The following is a 22,792-nucleotide window of genomic DNA, read 5'->3' on the forward strand; positions in this document are numbered from 1 at the left end:
AAAAAACTTATTTTCTTAAAAACATTTATTTATATACCCAAGTGTTCTTCCTAAAGTATCTTGTACCATTCTCGGTAGCATCTTAACGTGTTGTTGGAATCCATCTGGCTCTTAAATTCTTGAGAACAAATTTACCTCTGCATCTATTTAAATTATTTTTATGTATATAGGTGTGCGATTATTAACATATTTATGAGAATGTGTGTAACAATAACAATAATAATGATAATAATAGAGTTGGAGGTCTTCTAGTCCAACTGCCTGCTCAGGCAGGAAACCCTATACCATTTCAGACAAATGGTTGTCCAGTCTCTTCTTAAAAACTTCCAGTGTTGGAGCATTCACAACAATGGAGGCTGGTTGTTCCACTGATTAATTGTTCTGACTATCAGGAAATTTCTTCTTAGTTCTAGGTTGCTTCTCTTTTTGATTAGTTTCATCCGTTGCTTCTTGTCCTGCCTTCAGCTTTGGAGAATAGCTTGACTCCCTCTTCTTTGTGGCAACCCCTGAGATATTGGAACATTGCTATCATGTCACCCCTAGACCTTCTCTTCATTAAACTAGACATACCCAATTCCAGCAACCATTCCTTATATGTTTTAGCTTCCAGTCCCCTAATCATCTTTGTTTCTCTTCTCTGTACTCTTTCTAGAGTCTCAACATCTTTTTTACATCATGGTGACCAAAATTGGATGCAGTATTCCAAGTGTGGTCTTACCAAGGCGTTATAAAGTGGTATTAACACTTACTGTGATCTTGATTCTATCCCTCTGTTAATGCAGCCTAGAACTGTGTTGGCTTTTTTGGCAGCTGCAGCACACTGCTGGCTCATATTTAAGTGATTGTCCACTAGGATTCCAAGATCCCTCTCACAGTTACTACTATTATTGAGCATGGTACCACCTATACTGTACCTGAGCATTTGTTTTTTCTTGCCTAAATGTAGAACCTAATGCACAAGTAAAATGCCCCCTAATTAGCTTTAGCATTTGATCCATGTTTTATCCACTTTAGTTGTTGTTTAGTTGCTAAGTCATGCTTGACCCTTCGTGACCTCATGGACCACAGCATGCCTCCCCCACCCTCTACTGTCTGCTGGAATCTGCCCAAACCCATGCCCACTGTGTCAAAGACACTAACCATCTCATCCTGTGCCGTCCCCTTCTCCTATTGCCTTAAACATCAGGCTCTTTTTTAATGAATCCTCTCTTCTCATTTGATGGCCAAAATACCAAAGTATGATAAGAGCTTCGGCTTCAGTATCTGCCCTTCCAAAGCACAGTCAAGGGGATTTTCTTTAGGATTGATTGATTTGATCTCCTTGCCTTGTCAGATGTTACATTTTTTCTATCCTGCTCTCTGGAGTAGAGAGTTCGTCTTTGATAGAAGGCCACCTGAAGAGACTAGAAGCATTTGAAATGTGGATTTACAGGAGGCTGTTACATATAAGCTGGGTTGACAAGATCAGAAATGAGGAGGTGATAAGCCGCCTGGGAAAGCCAAGGGAAATCATCAAAACAATTAAAAAATGAAAGTTAGAATATTTTGGACATGTGATGTGACACCCAGAAAAATACGGCATATTCCATTTAATCCTCCAGGGAAAGATTGAGGGCAAACAAGGTCCAGGCAGAAGAAGAACATCATGGCTTCAAAATCTAAGGGACTGGTTTGGACAAAACTCAGCAGCACTTTACCGTGGGGCTGCTGATAAAAACATGATCGCCAACATCTGATAATGGATATGGCACAAGAAGAAGATCTCCTTGCAGTCCATGGGATTCTCAAGAGTCTTCTTCAACAGCACAATTTGAAAGCATCAATTCTTCGGTGCTCAGCCTTACTTATGGTCCAACTCCCACAACCATACATTATAAACTTTTATCCTTTTGGTACTGTCCATGGGGTTTTCTTGGCAAAGTACTAGAGTGGGTTGTCATTTCCTTCTCTTTCTATGGTGGCCCTGCACATCTTAGCTTATAGTTTCTTTGAGCTGCCAAATCCGTTTTGTCACAACAAGGTAATGAAAAGGATACATTTTAGTAGGGGATCCAAAATAATTTATTAAGTTAAACTTAGTTTGAAATAAATAAAAAAAGGAAACGAAATTCCTTTGAAATATCTCTAAACCTATAAATGAAGAAGGTGATATGATACTTTCTTACTCTTCCTAAAAAGTATCCCAAATATTTTAAGTGGTTATAGGAATGTTTCACAAATCTGTTAGCATAAGAGGATTAAAATTATATATAAAATCCTGATTCTTTTCTTTCTTCTATTCTCTCCTTTGAAGCCAATAAATATTGGATTATACAAATTTATCATAGACCTATTCAATTGTATTTTTAGTGAGATCTGTATATTCATGAATCTCACTACATATTTTCTCATCGCTTAAAACTGGCTTTTCAGTTACATGCAACAGAAATTTCAGAGATACTAATGTACAGTTAGTAGTGATACTGCTTTCAGTATTTGATAAATGAAAAGAGATTTAGTCCCAAGTTATTTTCTTAAATTAAATTGTTTTTCCTTTAGGTCTATGTCTAGAAAAATTACCAATATCCTCTTCAACAAGCAACCTCAATGCAGATCGTGAGCAAGAAATTATAATGTGCTATGAGAAGGCTGGGGATATAGCCCTTCTTTATCTCCAAGAAATAGAAAGGGTAAGATGGAATAGGTAATCTCAATAAAGTAACTAATTTTTATTTTTTATTTTAGTTTATTTTTTCTCTTTCCAGGGATTACTCTCATCTATATATGGCTTTAAATTTCTTTTTAAAAAGATTCGACAATTTACTATTTGGTTTAAATAACCCATTCTTCCCTCTATATGGTTTATTTTAATATTCCCAGCTAAAAAACAGAGGCATCAATTTTCTTTTATCTGTTCTAATTTTTTACATGCCATAATAGGGTACCCATTATTTCTTGGAATTGAATAACCTTCATGAATGGCTGATTTCAGGCATTCTAGATGAAAATAGTCCATCATTTTCTATTGAGAATTATATGATTCTTTATCCCTGCCTTAAGAAAATGACTTTACTGCACAAAATGCAGAAAAACTTCCCTGAATAGAATTCACATGATAAAAGCAGTTTTCCCTATGATATTCTCAAGTTTTCTTTGGTAACGTGCTAAAACATTGTTTTTAATGAAAGCTGGCATTTCCCATGACTTGTGTGTGATTTTGTGTGATTTTTAAACAACATAGAGTTGGCTGTTCTTTATATTCCTACTTTATTTTCCCAACCTATAAAATGGATTCATAGGAATTTATTATACTAAATTATTACTTAAATTTCAGAATGCTGCTATAAGAAGCATTGTATCATTTTTTCCTCAGTTTTTTTCATAGCAGTTGCAACTGATATGAACATTTAATGATGGGATGTTTGTTATTTACATTCGTAATATTTGGCTATATCCAAAAAAGGCAGCTTATTTTGCAAACCAATGAAATACAATAATAGATTAAAATAAAACATATAATATCAGGAGTCTTATAAAGAAAATCAACAAAACCAGCCAAATTTTCCTACCATTTCTACAGTAGTCATATTTTCCCATTCATGTTTTTATTTAGGTTAGAGTTTCATTTCAGGAAAACTTTAACATTTTTATGACAGAGCTAAAAAATAAATAAATTGTGGCCAGTAGTTACCTATCCTTCTTTTAAAGGCTATTTTAAATTGAAATGATTCTGGGTGAAAAGCAATAGTGGACAGTAAAGTTAAAGAGTTTGAAGCTTATTTATTTACCGCATTTGTATATCATATCTCTCAGCAAAAACACAGTAATTATTTGTAATACTGAACAGGGATAACTGAAGGGACTCTTTACCCACAAAAAACCTGATCAGGGTTTTTTTTTGCATTTGTGGGATGAATTTACATTTTAAAATTGCGATAGAATTGGCATAGATGCCAAAAATACCCATTTTTGATGGTTTGAAATGATTGAAAGGGTGAAAATGGTACAGTTGTCCTTGAAAGTTTTTAAATATGCCAATTTTGTCCTTTATTTTAGCAAACCCAAAAATTAAGCCATAATCAAGATAAAAATCAAATTATATCTGAAAATCAAGAGCCAATTTTAAGTGCCACAAATAGTTACTAGAGGTCTTCACACAGGCTACATATTGCCAACCACTGAGGATATATTAATGCTCCACAAATAAACCAACATTATTCTAAACTTTGTGCCCATTTGTATTTCTTAATATATAGAAGATTGGCGTGAAGGTCACTTGTTTCAATGAAGAAAACTTGCTTACATGACAGCCCTCTTATGCAGTGGGGCAATGTAGAGAATGTTCTGTCTTTGCCTCCCACTGGTGAAGGAAGAGATTATTTGGGGGAATTTATTCATTTATTTCTATGGTCTCCTAGGTAATAATTACCAATATGCAGAACAGAAGTCCTAAGCCTGGGCCTGGAACACATGAACAAGAACTTGGATATTTTTTAGAAACTGGACTTCAGAGGGCCCATGTATTGTACTTCAAAAATGGGTGAGATTTGACTGGATATTCTTCTAATACTATTTTGGTATTAACTATTCTAATATTATTTTGGTATTAACCATTTTGGTATTAACCAAAATGATTTAGAAAAACCTTGGGTTTTGTTGTAAGGTTACACACTAATTACTAGTGGTGCAATATTCTAATGCAAAGAGAGAAAGGTGTGTTTCGGATCTGATGTTTATTAGTAGCTCCTTCAAAGGCAGGAACACTTTAACTTTTCCTTAAGGTATTTCTTTTTCCCAAGTAAAGGTGTAACTGTTTAGAGCAGTTGCTGACAGATATTCTGAATGTCCCTATACCAAATCTAAACCACCTTTTCCACTTTAAATCAGAATGCTGCACGCCTTTGCAAAATACATATGTTTTTGTAAATACTACCTTGCCCTGAATAATTTATTATTCTGGGGACATGTTATAAATTATATTTTAACTTTTCTCAGTATCATGTTGAAGCTTTAATAATAAAGAGTCCTAGAAACATAGCACTTATTTTTAAGTTTTTCCTAACTCTTCATTTGGTACTTAATTTAATATTGTGTTTTATGATAAATATTCAATAGACTGATGACGCATTTGACCCCTACCTCGGGCTCAGCCTGGTCATCTTTTACAGTTAATTGCTTATCTGGTTTTATAAATTCCATTATTAGTCTTTCAACAAAGTGTCTGTCATTATTTAATTAGATGAAAAAGAGAATAATAAAATTTCATTTTTCCAGTACCACAGTGGTAAAATGGGGGAAAGGGTATGTGTGCTCATACAGTATTCTGTTTTCAAAGGAAAGGAAAGGTAGAATCAATAGAATTTTGCATAGTTAAAATAAATGATTGTAATTGTTGAACTCATCAAACAGATTACATAAAATATTAGTTCATTTAAATGATAGTGTATGAAGTACAAGTTTAGGTTTGGTCATTTTGGTCATTTAAATGGTACGGTAAGGCTGTGCAGGAATCCAGAATTGAAGAGAAAAAATGATTTAAGTGCACAGATACATCATAAAGAAGGTCTGTCTTTGTGACAGTGAACAAGTGTTAAGGCAGTAATATTAGGATTGTGTGTTAAGGATAAAATTTAATGAACTTTAGCTTTGTTGTGGGCATAACATTCAATTTATATCTATTTTGGCATCATGGCATCATTAGTGATGCCTGAAAAATTAAGATAATAGCTAACTTCATGAGAATGAAGTCAGTCTTTGTGAGGATCATATCATGTATCTCTAAATATACTGTATCTGCAAACTGCTTCTCTATTTTCACTTGGAATAAGCTTTTCTGGAAAATGAATAACCAGGAGAGACGTTTAGTTTGGGTGTTTATGGGAACTCTTTTCCTGCTGTATCTCTAATCCCTCAGAATACATTTTTTTAGTCAAATTTGGTAAAACTGGAATAGAACTCAAAATACAAATCAAGTATTTCAAGCAAGAATCACTTTGGATTGTGTGAGCGAGTGTAATAGATTACTTGTGTTAAGGAATTAGCGGATATTAGTTTTTTCAGAAATCAAGTCTTAAGGAACACATATAGCCAACAGAAATTGAGTTGTTGAGGTTTCCGAAGAATAAACATAAACATAATGAAGATAATTTTGGTATGTTTGTACTTTTAATCAAGACACTGAGTAAAAGGACAAATTCTCAGTGAAAGTTTAAAAAAAATTAAAATGTTAATATTGCAAGCTTGCATATATCTCTCCTGAACTAGATTCTTGCCGAGTTCAGTGTGATTTGCATATAAGTATATGCAGGACTTAAAACATTGCAATTCTTTTTCTTTATGAATACTGGAGAAAGGAATAGGGTTCCACAGGTTCCTGAAGAGGGAACATATGGAGATCAGGCTAAAATTAAGAGGAATTCTGGAATATTAGTTGAATTAGACTTAGCTAAAAAAATCTTTTACAGATAATTAAGAGTTCTAAGAGAAGGGTTGCTTCCATCTTGTTTCCTGTATAGTTTGCTTATCCTTCTCCCCCCCCCCCCCATTGTTTGAGAGTTCATTAGAGTAAACTTTATTGTTGATCAAGCTGATTCTTATTGATGTGTGTATTTTTTTTGACCGGGCTGCCATTTTTTTTTAATTCCATTTATATCCCGCCCTTCTCCGAAGACTCAGGGCGGCTTACAAGCTTAGCAGTAGCGATACAACATTATTTTGATATAGTATATTGTGTTGATTTATATGTTTATGATATTTTAATTATTATATTTTAATTATTGTAAAATTAAATGTAGTAATATAATAGTAATACAATTGTTATTGTAAACCAGCCAGATTTGTGGGAATTACGTCATATTGAAATATTTGTGAATAAATAAATAAACAAGCAATGTCTTATTACCTTACCTCCCCCTCCCCTGGCAAATAAAAACCTTTGACCCAAGGCAGCTGTAAGTGGACATACAAAATAATAGCAGAATCTTACCTTCCAATAACAGCATTTAAAACTTTAACATTATGAGTTTAAGAAAGTTATAAACAGGATTTATACTAATTAAAAATATAGATAGCTGCTACTTTACAAGAATAATATGAACTTTTAAAAAAGCACAAATGGACTTTATTTCAGTGACTTATAATTAGGACTAACTAAACACCATTTACAGTTTAATGCTACTAAGAGTTTTCAGTTGATTTTTGGCACTTTTAGAACTACAGTAAACCCTCGATTTTACAGATTTTCATTTAGTAGATTTCATATGTAGCGGACAAAATCTGAATTCAAACCCTTCCCTGATCAAGTCAATGGTTGCTGCTTCTGTGTATGTGCAAACAAGCATTATGCTTCATGATATTAGACATTCATTTCTTTCATATGTGCTAATGTTTGGGATACTGTTTTTATAAGATTCTGTAAGCTTTTTGTAAATATTTGGTAATTGCTTTATTTAATCAATGAGAGCTGCAAAGGGAGTCAAGAAGAAAAAAGATCCCACCTCTCCAATGTAATAACTTTTATTGATTCCTTATCTGATCACGAAGTCCAGCCTTATTACCCCCACTTCCATGCTTTTAGGAAGATACTCACACAGAAGCAGTAACTTCCAAGACTCAGTTTAAATTGGACACTTTCTTGAAATCAGTCAGTCGTCCTATATTGTCACTGAAACCGAGCACACCCGCAGCAAACAACCACCAGTAAGGTAAGTTTTCTCATGTACACACATTTGTGGTATAAAAAAGAAATCAAATTTAATGGACATTCAACTCCAGCCAACATCCATCCTACCAGGTAACCTATAAAATCGAGGGTTTACTGTATTTTCTTTTTCTTCTATATGTGCTGACTTGATTTAACCATTTGAAACATGTTGCTGAATGCTGGTACCACTTGCAGATGCCCACGGTTATCTCTCAGTCACTCCCCTGATTGTACCCCTGTAACACTGGCTCATTTTGGGGACCTTTGTTTGTCTGATAGCGCACAAGAAGAGGGCACATGGGTCAGGATTGGACATTGATGAAGCCATGTAGCTAGAGATTGGAAATAGTATTCTAGAATGCAATATATAAAAGAACATTTTTCAAGAGCACTCAGCCAAAAATATGGTGTATGCAGGGTGTTCTTTTAAAGTATTAAATGGGTGGGTTTTCTTAGACTTGAAAAGTATCAGATTGCTTACACAATTATTTCCCCCCAAATTATTTGGTAAAAGCACAATAAGTAGATTATTTAATTGTCTACTTTCAACATGATTTTCAAGTACTGTGATACTCAATTGTGCCCTCCCTGTTTTGGTAATTAACTGAGAAAGAGAGAGACAGAGAGAGAATAGAATTAACAATGCTAAGTGTAAGTACATTGTTATTTACTGAGCAAACTTACTATAAGTTGGATTGTGTTGTCCAGTTAATATAAACTATTATTCAGTATTGCTATTAATGTTTCTTCAAACAAAATTTTTGCTAGTTAATTCATTGAAACTTTGCAGTACAATATCTTTTCGGTAAACTGGAAAAAAGGCCTATAATTACAATTAACTATTGCGAACCAGTCCCCCTCTAAATGGTAATTATGATACTGCACAAAATAAAAAGGTAAAACTTAAGACTAATAAATCAGCTCTGATTTAAAAAAAAGTCTAGGCATTTGTAGACTAACAAATACAGTTGTGTCAGATTGTTTTTCAAGTTAATTTTGTTTTAAATTTTGGAAGCCAGTTCTTCACTTTGATTGCTTTTATTGTTTTATTTTACTTTATTTTATTTATGTAGGTTATACATTTTATAATTTTGCTATAGTATTGCCCCCAATCCTTTTACCACTTTTGTGGGTTTTCATTTAGCTTCTTTAAAAGGTTTAGTGTTTAAATGAGTTCTAAATGTTGGCATGATTAATATTTTCAATCTTTATTTTTGCCTGTCATCTGCAGAGTTATATTTTACTAGAATGCTAGCTTTAAATTAGTTGAGAATATAGACTTTTCAGTTTGTCTGGAATGTGGATTATCAAAGGATAATTGAAAAAGTGTTTTCCCATTACTTTAAGTAGAATAATTTCAGGCAAATACATACTTCAAGGACAGTTTGTGGCACTTAGGACTGTATAGATCATTGGTGGCAAACCTATGGCACGCGTGCCAGACGCGGCACTCAGAGCCCTCTCTGTTGGCACACACACCACTGTCGCCAGCAGCAGGTCCATCAGGCCAACACTGCCGCCCGGAGCAGGAGCCCCGTCCAGCACAAAGGAGGCAAAGCGACTGACTAGCAAGCTTGAGTAGAGGTAGTAGAGCAGAGGTCACCAACCATTGTCAATTGGTGGACTGGAAAAAAAGGGAGGGAAGCATTTTACATGCGTGCATGCATGCACGGGGCTGTGAGCACGCACGTGCTGCAACTGGGGTGGGGCTAGGGCCTGCATGATACTAGCCCTGCCGTGTTCTTGCGTGGTGCAGCGCCTTGTATCTGCACCCCGCAGCAGCCATTTTTGTGCCTTGCAGCACGGTGGCCCATTTTTGCGCCCCCGGTTTTTGTGTGCCAGAGGCGGCATGCAGAGGCACCTCCCTGCCCCTCCCCGAGGGCACCACAATGCTGATGTGGCCCTGGCACTTTGCGATAAATAAGTGGGGTTTGGGTTGCGGTTGGGCACTTCATCTCTAAAAGGTTCGCCATCAATGGTATAGATGATGGGCTATAATCTCAGAAGAGTGGTGTAAATGTGCTCATCATAAATTGTCCACTCCATTCAGTGTGATCAGTAGAGACAAATACTGATCATTTTGGAAAGCTGAATATATTATGCACGTGCGCAGGTAAAGTGCGAATTGCAGATCAGAAGCATCCTTAGAACATGCTGGTTAATACCTATAACATTTTACCTGATGCAGTTACCTAAGAGATCATCTGTCTCCCATTCTATATAATCAGGTCCTGTCATTTAAGCAATGTTTCTAGGGGGATTTTATTCTATTGCAGCACCTGCTTTCTTGAACAGCATTCTCCTGGGATATCTTCTGCCTTCCCTTTTGCCACCTTCAAATGAGCTTTAAACATTCTTCTCTTGCCTTTGGTGTCCTCTGCCTTCTCTTGCCTTTGGTGTCCTAGCTGACTTGGTTGAGGGTAATGGGAGAGATTTTTTAAAATTGTTTCACTCAAGGTGCTTGTACATTTTTATGCTGTGTTTTGTTTTTGTTTTTTGTGAAACTACCCAGAGTCATTTTTGGAGTAAAGCAGCTTAAAAATGTTTTTTTAAAGAAAGTTTTACTAAGGTTTATTATAGCATAAAATACAATGAAAATAAAAAATCAGGGGGAAGTGCAGGATTAAAAAAGAGGAGAGGAAAAAAAGATGTTGACTTCTAATTCTTTCCAACGTAATGAAATAATAATAGTTCAACGACCTCAAATTTTTACAGTACCTATAATTATTACAAGCCATTTCAATAACTGCACAATTATTAAATCTTCAAACTAAATTCTAAATTTCATTTTTTTTCTATTTCAGGCATAAAAAACAGAAATTCCTATAGAAACAAGACCAAATCAAATCTCTGCCTAGAGCAGTTTGCATCACCATCTTAACTAAATCCATTTTTCTTCTGTTGTGGGAAATAATATATATTTCTATTTACACTCATTAATCTTTCTAAACATCTTCATTGATATTAACAAAAATCTCTACTATTTCAAGTTCTTTGACCTTAAAGGGGAAAACTTTTATATTTATTTTAAGACTCTAAACATTTCTTTAAAAATTTCATCTTTTTAAGTTAAAATCAATTCTAATGAATCTTGCTTTACACATTGTACGCTTCTCTAATGAGTATGCATATAGTTAGGCTGCGATAAAATAGGGACTTTATTTTATAATCGTATAGACACTTTAGGACGGGTAGGCAACCTCGGCTCTTTTATGACTCATGGACTTCAACTCCCAGAATTCCTGAGCCAGCCTGGCTCAGGAATTCTGTGAGTTGAAGTCCATGAGTCATAAAAGAGCCGAGGTTGCCTACCTCTGCTTTTGTTGTTGTTAGTTGCAAAGTCGTGTCCGACCCATCGCGACCCTATGGACAATGTTCCTCCAGGCCTTCCTGTCCTCTACCATCTTCTGGAGTCCATTTAAGCTCACGCCTACTGCTTCAGTGACTCCATCCAGCCACCTCATTCTCTGTCGTCCCCTTCTTCTATTGCCCTCAATCTTTCCCAGCATTAGGCTCTTCTCCAGTGAGTCCTTCCTTCTCATTAGATGGCCAAAGTATTTGAGTTTTAGCTTCAGGATCTGGCCTTCTAAAGAGCAGTCAGGGTTGATCTCCTCTAGGACTGACCCGTTTGATCGCCTTGCAGTCCAAGGGACTCGCAGGAGTCTTCTCCAGCACCATAGTTCAAAGGCCTCAATTCTTTGGCGCTCAGCCTTTCTTATGGTCCAGCTTTCACTGCCATACATTGCAACTGGGAAGACCATAGCCTTGACTATACGCACTTTTGCTTTAGGAGCATAATATTTTCAGTTTTTTAAGTTGTTGTATGCTCTGTTGGAAAATGGGAAGTTAATTATTCCAAGTTTCTTTATGCAACCTGAATAATGTAATACTGAAAATTATTTCAGAAGTGTCTAAATTATTATAGAGTATTTGAAATCATTTTGTTGGGGAGAGGGCATTACAGAGGAACTAAATGTATTTTATTCCACTTCGTTTAGCACTAGAGTAAAAAATAAAAACATAGTTACAGTCCTTTTGTCAGCTTTCCCACTGTATAATTTTAAGGACTGGGTCAATGTTCCATTTTCTCTGAGAAAATGCATTTCAGGAAGCACTTGCTGAGCTTCATTTTCTCTCAGCCAGAATCAATTATCTAACACATACAGTGTTTCTGGAGCTTGACAACTTGGAGATGTGTGGATTTCCACTTCCAGAATTCCCTAGCCAGTTCTAGTCCTGCCTTAGGGATGAAAGCCAGCTGGGTGACTGAGCTCGTCACTTTCCTTCAGCCTAATGCACTTCACAGGGTTGTTATTGTGGGATTAAAATATGCATTAATTATGCATATTTTTTTGCAATGGCAGTGAAAGTTGGACCATAAGAAAGGCTGAGCGCCCAAGAATTGAAGCCTTTGAACTGTGGTGCTGGAGAAGACTCCTGCGAGTCCCAGAAGTTGGTAGAGGACAGGAAGGCCTGGAGGAACGTTGTCCATAGGGTCGCGATGGGTCGGACACGACTTCACAGCTACTGTAACAACAACAACAATTATGTATATTTGCCACTTTGAGTTACTTGTAAAGTAGTAATGGTGGGGTAAAAATTTAGTAAACAAAATTTCATAGGTTTAAGTAGCAAGTCCTGAAAACTTTCCAAAAACAGCACTAAGGGTTGCCTAAATAACTGAAAATGCTTCGTTTGTCAAAAAGTTCTCAATCAGAAACTTGAACAGAAAACAACCCATGAGTAATTAGAGGATAAAAAAGGCAGATGATCATTGAGTTTTGTTTACAGCTTGATACTATGTGATAGCACTTCCTGAATTCTAGCACTGGTAGGATGCTAGTCCTCAGTTTGAAATCAACTACATTATAATAAGTGTAATATCATACAAAATAATACATTACAATAAATAATGGCTTAATATTGTTAAATCCTAGGTATTTACCGGTGTTAAGAAAAAATGATGAGAAAAATTATTACTTGTGAATTAGTATATACAAATACAAACATTTCTCCTTTATGCATCATGTTGAAATTTTTGGACTTCTGGAAAATAGACATCATATTCTGTCAAGTTGGAAGAAAAACGTTAGAAATTTTCTTATTGCAGCTTCTATGCATGATCTGTTGCTTGCATCTTCTTGTTCCTAGACTCCACTAATTAAAGTGAGGCGATTATTATGTTTATTATTATTTGTTACACTACTGCTTTGCAGGCTCATTTAAGTTTAGAAAATGGTTAAATTGTAAAGATAAAGGTTCCCCCGCACATGCATGCTAGTCGTTTCCAACTCTAGGGGCCGGTGCTCATCTCCGTTTCAAAGTCGAAGAGCCAGCGCTTGTCCGAGGACGTCTCCGTGGTCATGTGGCCAGCATGACTAGACGCCAAAGGCACACGAAATGCTGTTACCTTCCCACTGTAGTGGTCCCTATTTTTGTACTTGCATTTTTACGTGCTTTCGAACTGCTAGGTTGGCTCTCACTCTGTTACACAGCACTCGGGATTCGACCCACCAAACTGCCGAACTTCTGATCGACAAGCTCAGCGTTCTAAGCCACTGAGCCACCGCGTCCCTATAGAAAATGGTTATTGATATGCAAATTGGAACATACATTTCTTAAGCTCATTTGATTCGTCTACTACCAGTACTGGGAATATTATTATCTTTAGAGGAAGGAATAGCAAAAAATTATTTCTCGCTAAAATAAACTTAATTAAATGATATGAGTCCTTCTGCTCATCCCTTTACCTCTACCGTTGAATTTATAAAAAAACATTTCATTACAAATATAAATTCATGGATTACGCCTTCCAGTTTTTACTGCATTTTATGACTTTTAACTTCATGGTTTTTTGTTTAAAAAGATCCCTTACTTCCTCTTTCTCTCCCCTCCCCCTTTTTTTCCCGGAGAGGGGATATTTTTCAATTAACTTACATTTGCATGATGCTATGAATGGAATTTTATCCTGGGTCCAATCCATATTACAGATTTGAAGTTGTTTCATTCTTGTAAAAAGAGGATAAGGTGTGAAATATTTTAAATGAACTTCAACTTCATATTGTACTTATGAAATTAATAAGAACGGATGCAATGTTTATTTGCTGGGAATAGTTTTCTATTTTTTATTATATATATATTATAATTCTATGTACATATACAGGAATTTGACAAGAGGAGTTGGAAGATTTAGAGAGATTCTAAGAGCTGTTGAAACAAGAACTACACAGAATCTACGCATGGTAAGTTTTATAGCTATGGTAAATTAGTGCCTGAATAAAGTAAAATTCAATTAAGAATAAGAATGCATAGATTTATGTGTAACTGTTCATTTTAATGCAGCGATTATTGATATAATTGGATATTAAAATATTACAGCATAAATATTGTATTAATTACAATAAGTAGTAATATAAAGTTATGCAAAAAAAATTAAATAAACATATTTGGTAAAGTTGGATCAGTATTTATTGATTTTTTAGTTTTAGATCCAGTTATTTATGAAGCAATACGGTGGTTGGGTAGTTAAAAGTAAACAGTGATAAATAACAAAGTCATTTGTAGATAGGTCAAGTTACATCAGCAAGAATTCCCTCTCCAATTCCCTTAGTTACGATAGCATAGTCAAATTAATCAAATTAATACATTTCTAATTGTAACACAGTCAGTTAGAATAATTTTCAATATATTTTCACATAGTTCCTGATCGGCTTCCCTTTGTTACCATTTATGTACTCATACTTTGAAAACTAATTCTAATTCATTAAACAAGCCAGATATATAAAGTTATATTTTTTTAGAAGACAAACCAATCCCTTCTCCTATGTAGTAAACATGGTATGGCCTGATATAAAAAAGGTGTTAGAATTTTGATGAAGATTAGAGCCATTGCAATATAAAATACTTGATTTCAAATTATTTCTCTTTCTCCCCACTGGCTTTTTTAAAATTATTATTATTATTATTATTATTATTATTATTATTATTATTATTATTATTATTATTATTATTCAGATCTCTTTTTGGTCGCCTTCACTAACTTGGCAAAGTTCTTTAAAAAAAATCCGGCAAACGTAATAGTTTTCCGCCAGCCTATTGATATTCTCTAATATATAGATGGTAATTTTTTGGCTGCATAAAAATAAGAAATTGAAGAATGAATTGTTTGTGCATATGATATAATTAATTGCTCTTTGAAACTTTTAAAGATTACATTGGTGAGTTTGTTCTTTAGGCTGTGTTTTATTCTGGACATTATATTCTACATTCACCCTATTTGTATACTACTCATTGAATAAAATTATATAGTACATCTTCAGGCAGTACCTTGTTTCCTGTTACACACAAGATCTGCATCCTGCTTTTGTTCATTCTAAACACTGGTGATTTCTTTTTTCTTCCTAACAGACAATAGCAAGGCAGTTAGCTGAAATTTTGCTACGAGGCATGTGTGAACAGAGTTACTGGCACCCTCTGGATGACCCTCCTCAACAGTCCCCTTTAAACGATCCACTCTGGAAAGCTACAAACATTAAAAGTTATGCTCTTAGCAGAAGACCACGAGTATATTCAGGAGAAAAGTATGTTTTTAAAAGGAATATAATAAGTTGATACGATTTGTGCTATTTAAATAAGATTAACACAGTGTATGGGCACAGTCCCTTAACCGTATTACTGTGTGTGCGCAGGGCAAGTAGAAAAGGTGAAAGGAGAGAGCACAGGATAAGTTACTGTGGAGAAAAGTAGAAATGGAAAACAGAATTAAAAATAGGTAAAAAATGAAACGTGAATGGACAAAGAACAGATGCATCTGTTCTTAAAGTATGCTTCCTATGCTGGAAAATAGCATTAAAACTCATTTGGCTACTTAACAAAGCAGATTTATAAGCGATAATTTTCAATTGTTATTGTGTTTGGGTCAGCAGTGCAGTTTTCAAAGGCTCTCACTATAAGGGTCTTTTCCTTTTTTTCTGGAAGATTAAAACATATTAATGATATGTGAAGTTGCTGAGGGTTGCCTTTATCCTAGCCATGTTAACAGAGATGTTGCAGGAACTGTGTATGGCTTCATGTCAGGCAGTTCTCGAGTTAACGAGTGTAATGGAGCCTGCCCATTCCACTCGTAATTCAAAAACTCACAGAGTGAATCTCGTACCTCAAATGAGATCACTCCCTTGCTTGTTAAGACGCACACGGCTCCTTAAGTGAACATGAGGTATCTCAGGGTGGAGAAGGCCATGGAGGGCTTAGTGATGGAACAGGCCCCCAAGGCCTCCCCGACCCACTAAGATACCTCATTCTTCCCCCACCCTTCCTGCCACTCTGTACTCACCTTGAAAAGATCCGTTTCCTCTCTACCTTGATTCCTGCTGCCGTCCGGATCTGAGGCGGGATGCTTCCGCGGTCCCCCCAATCGGGGCTCCAGAGACCTTTTCAAATCTCTGCTGCCTGAATCTGAGGCTGGGGGATGCTTCCTCAGCCCAGTGGATGCCTGATCCAGACATCGGAGGCCTTTTCCAGGCTACTGCCACCTGGATCTGAGGCCAGGGGATGCTTCAGCTCTCCCACAGCCTAATCTGGACACCGGAAGCCTTTTCCAGGCCACTGCTGCCTGGAAATGGGCTGCTGGAGGGCTACATAAGCGTCCCCCAGCTTCAGATCTGGGCAGCAGCAGCCTGGAAAAGGCCTCCAGAGCCCGGTTTGGGCCATGGGGGGGCATGGAAGCATTCCCCGGCCTTAGATCTGGGCAGCCGCCACACGGAAAAGGCCTCCAATGCCCAGATCAGGCATCCGGTGGTCCGCAGAAGTGTCTCCCGGTCTTAGATCAGGCAGCAGCAGCCTGGGAAAGGCCTCCAGAGCCCAGATCCAGCCTCCAGAGGCACGTGGAAGCGTCCCCTAGCTTCGGTTCCATTCTCTGTTGCAGAGAACAGAGGCCTAAAGTACCATGAGATCACGTGAGATCAGTAGCATGAGATCTCGCCCCACTGATCTCGTGTGATCTTGCGTTATTTTAGGCTTCTATTCTCTGCGAACACAAAGAAGGCCTGGAGCAGCCAAGAAAGTGAAGGATCTCGATCGTTGCAGGGTGAATAGTGAACGCCTGGTGTCTAGGGAGACCTGGGCAGGAGTGGGGAGGGAGGGAGGGAATAACCAGAGTGAATGTTGCAGTGCCACTGCAGTCACATGTAAGGGTGAATGCGGTGCAGCAGCATTAGTAATTACGGGACTTGCTCGTAAGCACTAGGGAGTGCTCATCATGTAACTTTGAACGAGCATTAAGTGAAGGTTTGTAACTCGGAGATTACCTGTATTTATTTGTAAGTTATACGAAGCATCAAATACAACCAGCTTACAAGTTCAAAACTGTTTATTGTGAACTTAAAACAATTGTTTTGAATTTTAAATAGGATTAGAATTCAAAGCTTAAATATTTTGTTCATCTCTTAAGTATAAAGCAAATCAGGTTGAATAGAGGATTTAAAATGCAAATGTTTATTAGGAAAAATTCTAAGCTTTTGCTATAGATGAGCAGATTTTATTTCAGTATGCTTGTTACTCACTTCCTTATGTTTTCATCAGGTAAATAAACTTTTTTTATCAAATTTCTTAATATTCTGAATTATGCATTCTCTAAAATATTCCTGTGGAATGTGTTGCCAGTATAGAGAACTGGTTAAGGTGTCATTTTAAAATGTTCAGCTAGGACTGGAGATATCTAGGTTCAAATTTAACAGCAGTCAAAGGCCAGTCATTTTCCCTCAGCCCTCAATTTCAGTAGTCTTGCGAAGTCTCTTTCCTAACCTGGTCTGTCCTGAAGAGCTGATAGGTTGCTATTAAGGAGCTGACATTTTGTCAGGTTTTCTCTGATCACTTAATACGTTGGACACTATATAATCAGTTCAGAGCTCCTTGATTTCTTTATAGATATTTCTTGAAAATGTATCCGTTGTCAGAGGACATCATGGACTGATGCCTGCCTCCCACATTCCATATTGAATGGTCTTGGGTTTCATATTGAATGAAAGGTCCATATTGAATGGTCTTGAGTTTCAAATATTATAAATAATGAAAAAAATGCAGAGTGGTTAATTATAATTTGGTCAGGTTTAATGTTGTTTCAGAAGGTTAAAAACACAAAAAAAATGCAAGTTGCTCTGATTAAAATAAAGAAAGTTATTTAAAAAATACTCTTCAGTCCACTGAGTAGCTCTATTTATGAATACTTAAATATTATGAAAATATGAAGGCAGTGACATTAGCATTTTAAATAGGAGTAGTTATAGTTTTAGTTGCCAAAGTAGCATATTTGTTTGAGCTATTTGAAAATTGTTACACTTTGAAACACATGTTTCAAAAATAGCTTCATTTCCATAATTTGAGTTGCTTTTACAAAAAACAAAATATCAAGTTGGATCATCATGAATATGCAGATGTGACTCAACTGTAAACTATTACCTGTAAATGAATTTTGGTTGACTGTAATACAATGAATGCTCAATTTTTAACAGCATTTTTTGTCCTCAAGAGAATACTGAAGAAGCTTTGTTGCTGCTACTAATCAGTGAATCCATGGTGAGTCATGTTTCTTTATAAAAGAGCACTGTTTATATTATTTCTTTTGCATTTTACTGTTTGATAGTTCACAAACTATAACTTGCTGTAACAAGAGCAAAAGTTATGTGTGTGTCTGCATAGGTAGGTTGCCACGTGTGCAGTATTTGGATTCGAAGCAAGAAAACAACTTATGGTACAATCCATTCTGGGTTCACTTATTCCATGTGCTGTCTCCACATTTCTTTTAGTATTTATGCTTGTGTGGATATATATGTGTGTATAAATGTTCTTGTAGGCACACGTGTGATCTCAACCAATTATCTGCACCACTTGCACCTTCCATACCTATACATGTAATCCTCAAACTATGACTTTAATGGAGCCTGTCTGTCATGGTCATAAGTTGTGACAAGTCATAAAAAAGAGTCAACCATGTGATTGACCCAATTTTGTGACCTTTATTGTGGTGGTTGTTAAGCAAACGCTGCAGTCATTAAGCAAACCAACGATCAACTATGGATTGGTTTTGCCGAAAACCAGAAACAGATTCCAGTTTTTGGCAAAAACATTTTAAAACACGGTCACATGATTGCAGGAGGCCAGTTGATGAGCACCCAAAATGTAGTCATGTCACCACAAGGAAGAGACCTGGCCATCAAGACTTCAAAACAAGTGTTGCAGGTAAACGCAGGATTATTCTAAGATTTTACCTTTTTTTTCTCCAGCAGGTTTTCGCAATAATACTTCCCAAACCTTTTCCCTTCCCTCTCATGTGATAGATATACTGGTTTTTTTAATCTCTGCCTATATTCAGGTCTTTGGTTTCAGTGGCAAATCATTCCTGGCATGTTAAACTATCAGAAGTAGTTTGGATGTCAAACCTGGTAATCTTATCTGCTCCAAAATGAAATTGGACTAGGAGAAAAGCCAGTGATGTAGGAATCTTTTTTATTTTTTATTTCTCTGCGGTCTTGTTATAAGGAGACAGTAGGGTTGGGTAAGAAAAAGATCAGCCTTTTGGTGCTAACACAAGAAAGTCAGAATTGAATACAAAGACGTAGACCAGAGCACAAGTGGAATCAGAAAGTTGATCTGTTTTGTCAAGGAAGATTTGAAAATGACATTGCTACCTCCACTTTCAGACATTTTCTACACTGGAATAGCAACTGCTAAGACAGATTGATTGTAATTATGAATTATGAGTACCAGGCTTAAATATAAGTAATTGTTGACATTCAACAGCAATTGGAACTGAAATTTGCATTCCAATTCCAGTGTCCTGTTCCACAGTTTTAACCTACACGTGTTTTTGATGTTAAAACTGAGCTGTTCAATCCTTTAGCAATAATATAGTCAATTTGATTTCTAGGCCCTTCATTTGGGAATGTCCATTTATAGAGTTGTCATTTTGGGTGTTTGAAGATAATGTTAGGTAAGAAGAACTTTTTGGAATGCCAGAAATTGATAAATCAATTGACATCTCTATTGTACAAAATTCAGTATATTCCTTCTTTGTTTAATTTTCCTTGATCCTCTTACAATCTGACCATTGGCAATTTGATGTTGGAACTGCCTGCTGAGTTTAGAGATCTTTTGGAAGACTTTCCTTGTTTCTCTATGTTTCTTTCCATCTTCAATGCCTTTACTGATACCATAATTCTGTATCTTCGTTCTTTTAACAACTCTCAGAAATTCTTTGTTAAGTTCCTTCCCAAGAACTTTGTCTTTCTTGTCTTTGGTTGTCTTCTGTTTGTTCTGATGCCTGGTTTGCTTTCTTCCATTTCTTACTCTTTGGCAATCTATTTTCACATTAATCCTTAACATCTTCGATTTGTTGGCTTCTTGATTTGGAATTTGCACATGATCACTTTATGATCTGTTCTACAAGGGAGAAAAACATAGATATGCCCAATTGAATGCAGAATTCCAGAGAATAGCTAGAAGAGATAAGAATGCCTTCTTAAATGAACAGTGCAAAGAAATAGAAGAAAACAATAGAATAGGGAGGACCAGAGATCTTTTCAAGAAAATTGGAGAGATGAAGGGAACGTTTAATGCAAAAATGGGCATGATAAAGGACCAAAATGGCAGGGACCTAACAGAGGCAGAAGAGATTAAGAAGAGGTGGCAAAATTACACAGAAGAACTATACAAGAATGAGCTTAACGTCCCTGATAATCACAATGAGGTGGTCACTGACCTCGAGCCAGACATCCTAGAATGTGAAGTGAAGTGGGCCTTAGAAAAGCTGAGCAACAACAAAGCTAGTGGAGGTGACAGTATTCCAGCTGAGCTATTCAAAATCTTAAAAGACAGTGCAGTAAAAGTGCTACACTCAATTTGCCAGCAAATTTGGAAAACTCAACAGTGGCCACAGGATTGGAAAAGATCAGTTTACATTCCAATTCCAAAGAAAGGCAGTGCCAAAGAATGTTCAAACTATCGCACCATTGCACTCATTTCTCATGCTAGTAAAGTCATGCTTAAAATCCTACAAGGTAGACTTCAGCAGTATGTGGATCGAGAACTACCAGAAGGATTTTGAACAGGCAGAGGAACTAGAGATCAAATTGCCAACATACGCTGGATCATGGAGAAAGCTAGGGAGTTCCAGAAAAACATCTACTTCTGCTTCATTGACTATGCTAAAGCCTTTGATTGTGTGGATCATAACAAACTGTGGCAAGTTCTTAAAGAGATGGGAGTACCAGACCATCTTATTTGTCTCTTGAGAAACCTATATGCGGGTCAAGAAGCAACAGTTAGAACTGGACACGGAACCACTGATTGGTTCAAAATTGGGAAAGGAGTCCGGCAAGGCTGTATACTGTCGCCCTGCCTATTTAACTTATATGCAGAGCACACCATGAGAAAGGCAGGGCTAGATGAATCAAAAGTTGGAATTAAGATTGCCGGAAGAAATATCAACAACCTAAGATACGCAGATGATACCACTCTAATGGCAGAAAGTGAAGAAGAACTAAAGAGCCTCTTGTTGCGGGTGAAGAAGGAGAGTGCAAAAGTTGGGTTGAAACTTAACATTAAGAAAACCAAGATCATGGCATCTGGCCCTCTCAATTCCTGGCAAATAGATGGGGAAGAAATGGAAGTAGTGACAGATTTTATTTTCCTGGGCTCCAAGATCACTGCAGATGGGGACTGTAGCCAAGAAATTAAAAGACGCTTGCTCCTGGGGAGGAAAGCCATGGCAAATCTACACAGCACACTAAAAAGCAGAGACATCACCCTGTCAACAAAAGTGCGTATAGTCAAGGCTATGGTCTTCCCAGTTGCAATGTATGGCAGTGAAAGTTGGACCATAAGAAAGGCTGAGCGCCAAAGAATTGAGGCCTTTGAACTATGGTGCTGGAGAAGACTCCTGCGAGTCCCTTGGACTGCAAGGCGATCAAACCGGTCAGTCCTAGAGGAGATCAATCCTGACTGCTCTTTAGAAGGCCAGATCCTGAAGCTAAAACTCAAATACTTTGGCCACCTAATGAGAAGGAAGGACTCACTGGAGAAGAGCCTAATGCTGGGAAAGATCGAGGGCAATAGAAGAAGGGGACGACAGAGAATGAGGTGGCTGGATGGAGTCACTGAAGCAGTAGGCGTGAGCTGAAATGGACTCCAGAAGATGGTAGAGGACAGGAAGGCCTGGAGGAATGTTGTCCATAGGGTCGCGATGGGTCGGACACGACTTCGCAGCTAACAACAACAACGCAGTCAGCCCATGGCCTTATCTCTACTGTCATAACTGAGCTTGTTCACTTTCTTGTACCAATAATATAGTCAATTTGATTTCTGTGGGGCTCCATTTAGTGATGCCCATTTATATAAAGGTCAATTTATTTCTTCAAAGAGAATGTAAATTATGAAGATAGACAGAAATTGATAAGTTGTTCTTCTGTTTCATTTCTGTTTCTTAAATTATAAAGACCAACCACATTTTTCTCCATAGTATTTCTAAAGTTGGCATTCCAGTCTGCAACAACAAGCAGCACATCTTGTTTGCATGTTGTGTTGACTTAAGTTCGAATTTGCCCATTAAACTCCTCAACTTTCTTTTCTCCATCAGTGGTTAGTACATAAACTCATATTAAAAGGCTGTCTGCTTCATTCATTCCTCTCAAGAACAACCCCCTCCCCTGCACCTTAGTGAGGCAGGATATTAAGACTTGAGGCGGTGGAAATTGAACTTTTCCCAAAATATTAAATAAAATTAATGACAGAGGACTGACTAATACATAAAGTGGTAACATTGTAATGCTAATTGGGCTGGTTTCCCCTAGATTTTAGGGCCCAATTAAAATTGTTGGTATTGTCCTTGTAGAGGCATAAGCAGAACTAAGGAAATTTTCATCTGATTTATACCTCCTTGGAGCATTTGTTTACCTACTGAACCAGTATCCTCCTGATAAATAAATCTGGAAAGAACCTATTTAGCAATAATCTCTTCTTATGGAATACCGTCCTCAAAGATACTTGTCTGCTAATCATATTATTTTCTTCAGCGCTCCCAGATATATTTTGTACCTTAGTTTAAAGAGTAGTTAAATG

General features: G+C 36.7%; 1 protein-coding gene across 6 annotated transcripts in view; it reads left to right on the plus strand.

Annotated features, from left to right (window-relative positions):
• Positions 1 to 22,792, plus strand: part of TTC7B (tetratricopeptide repeat domain 7B) — a 137,127-nt gene that overhangs the window by 19,420 nt on the left and 94,915 nt on the right. For all 6 annotated transcript variants that reach the window (XR_014490910.1, XM_083350211.1, XM_083350207.1 and 3 more), the window contains exons 4-8: positions 2,539 to 2,669; positions 4,398 to 4,519; positions 13,845 to 13,923; positions 15,089 to 15,261; positions 18,190 to 18,253. Coding sequence is in view for 5 of the 6 variants with exons in the window: in XM_083350211.1 (XP_083206337.1) it covers positions 2,539 to 2,669; positions 4,398 to 4,519; positions 13,845 to 13,923; positions 15,089 to 15,261; positions 18,190 to 18,253 (569 nt within the window). In the remaining variant the exon portion in view is untranslated. The remainder of the gene's footprint in view (positions 1 to 2,538; positions 2,670 to 4,397; positions 4,520 to 13,844; positions 13,924 to 15,088; positions 15,262 to 18,189; positions 18,254 to 22,792) is intronic.

Source organism: Vipera ursinii, assembly GCF_947247035.1.
Source record: "Vipera ursinii genome assembly, chromosome: 1".
Taxonomy (NCBI): Eukaryota; Metazoa; Chordata; class Lepidosauria; order Squamata; family Viperidae; genus Vipera; species Vipera ursinii.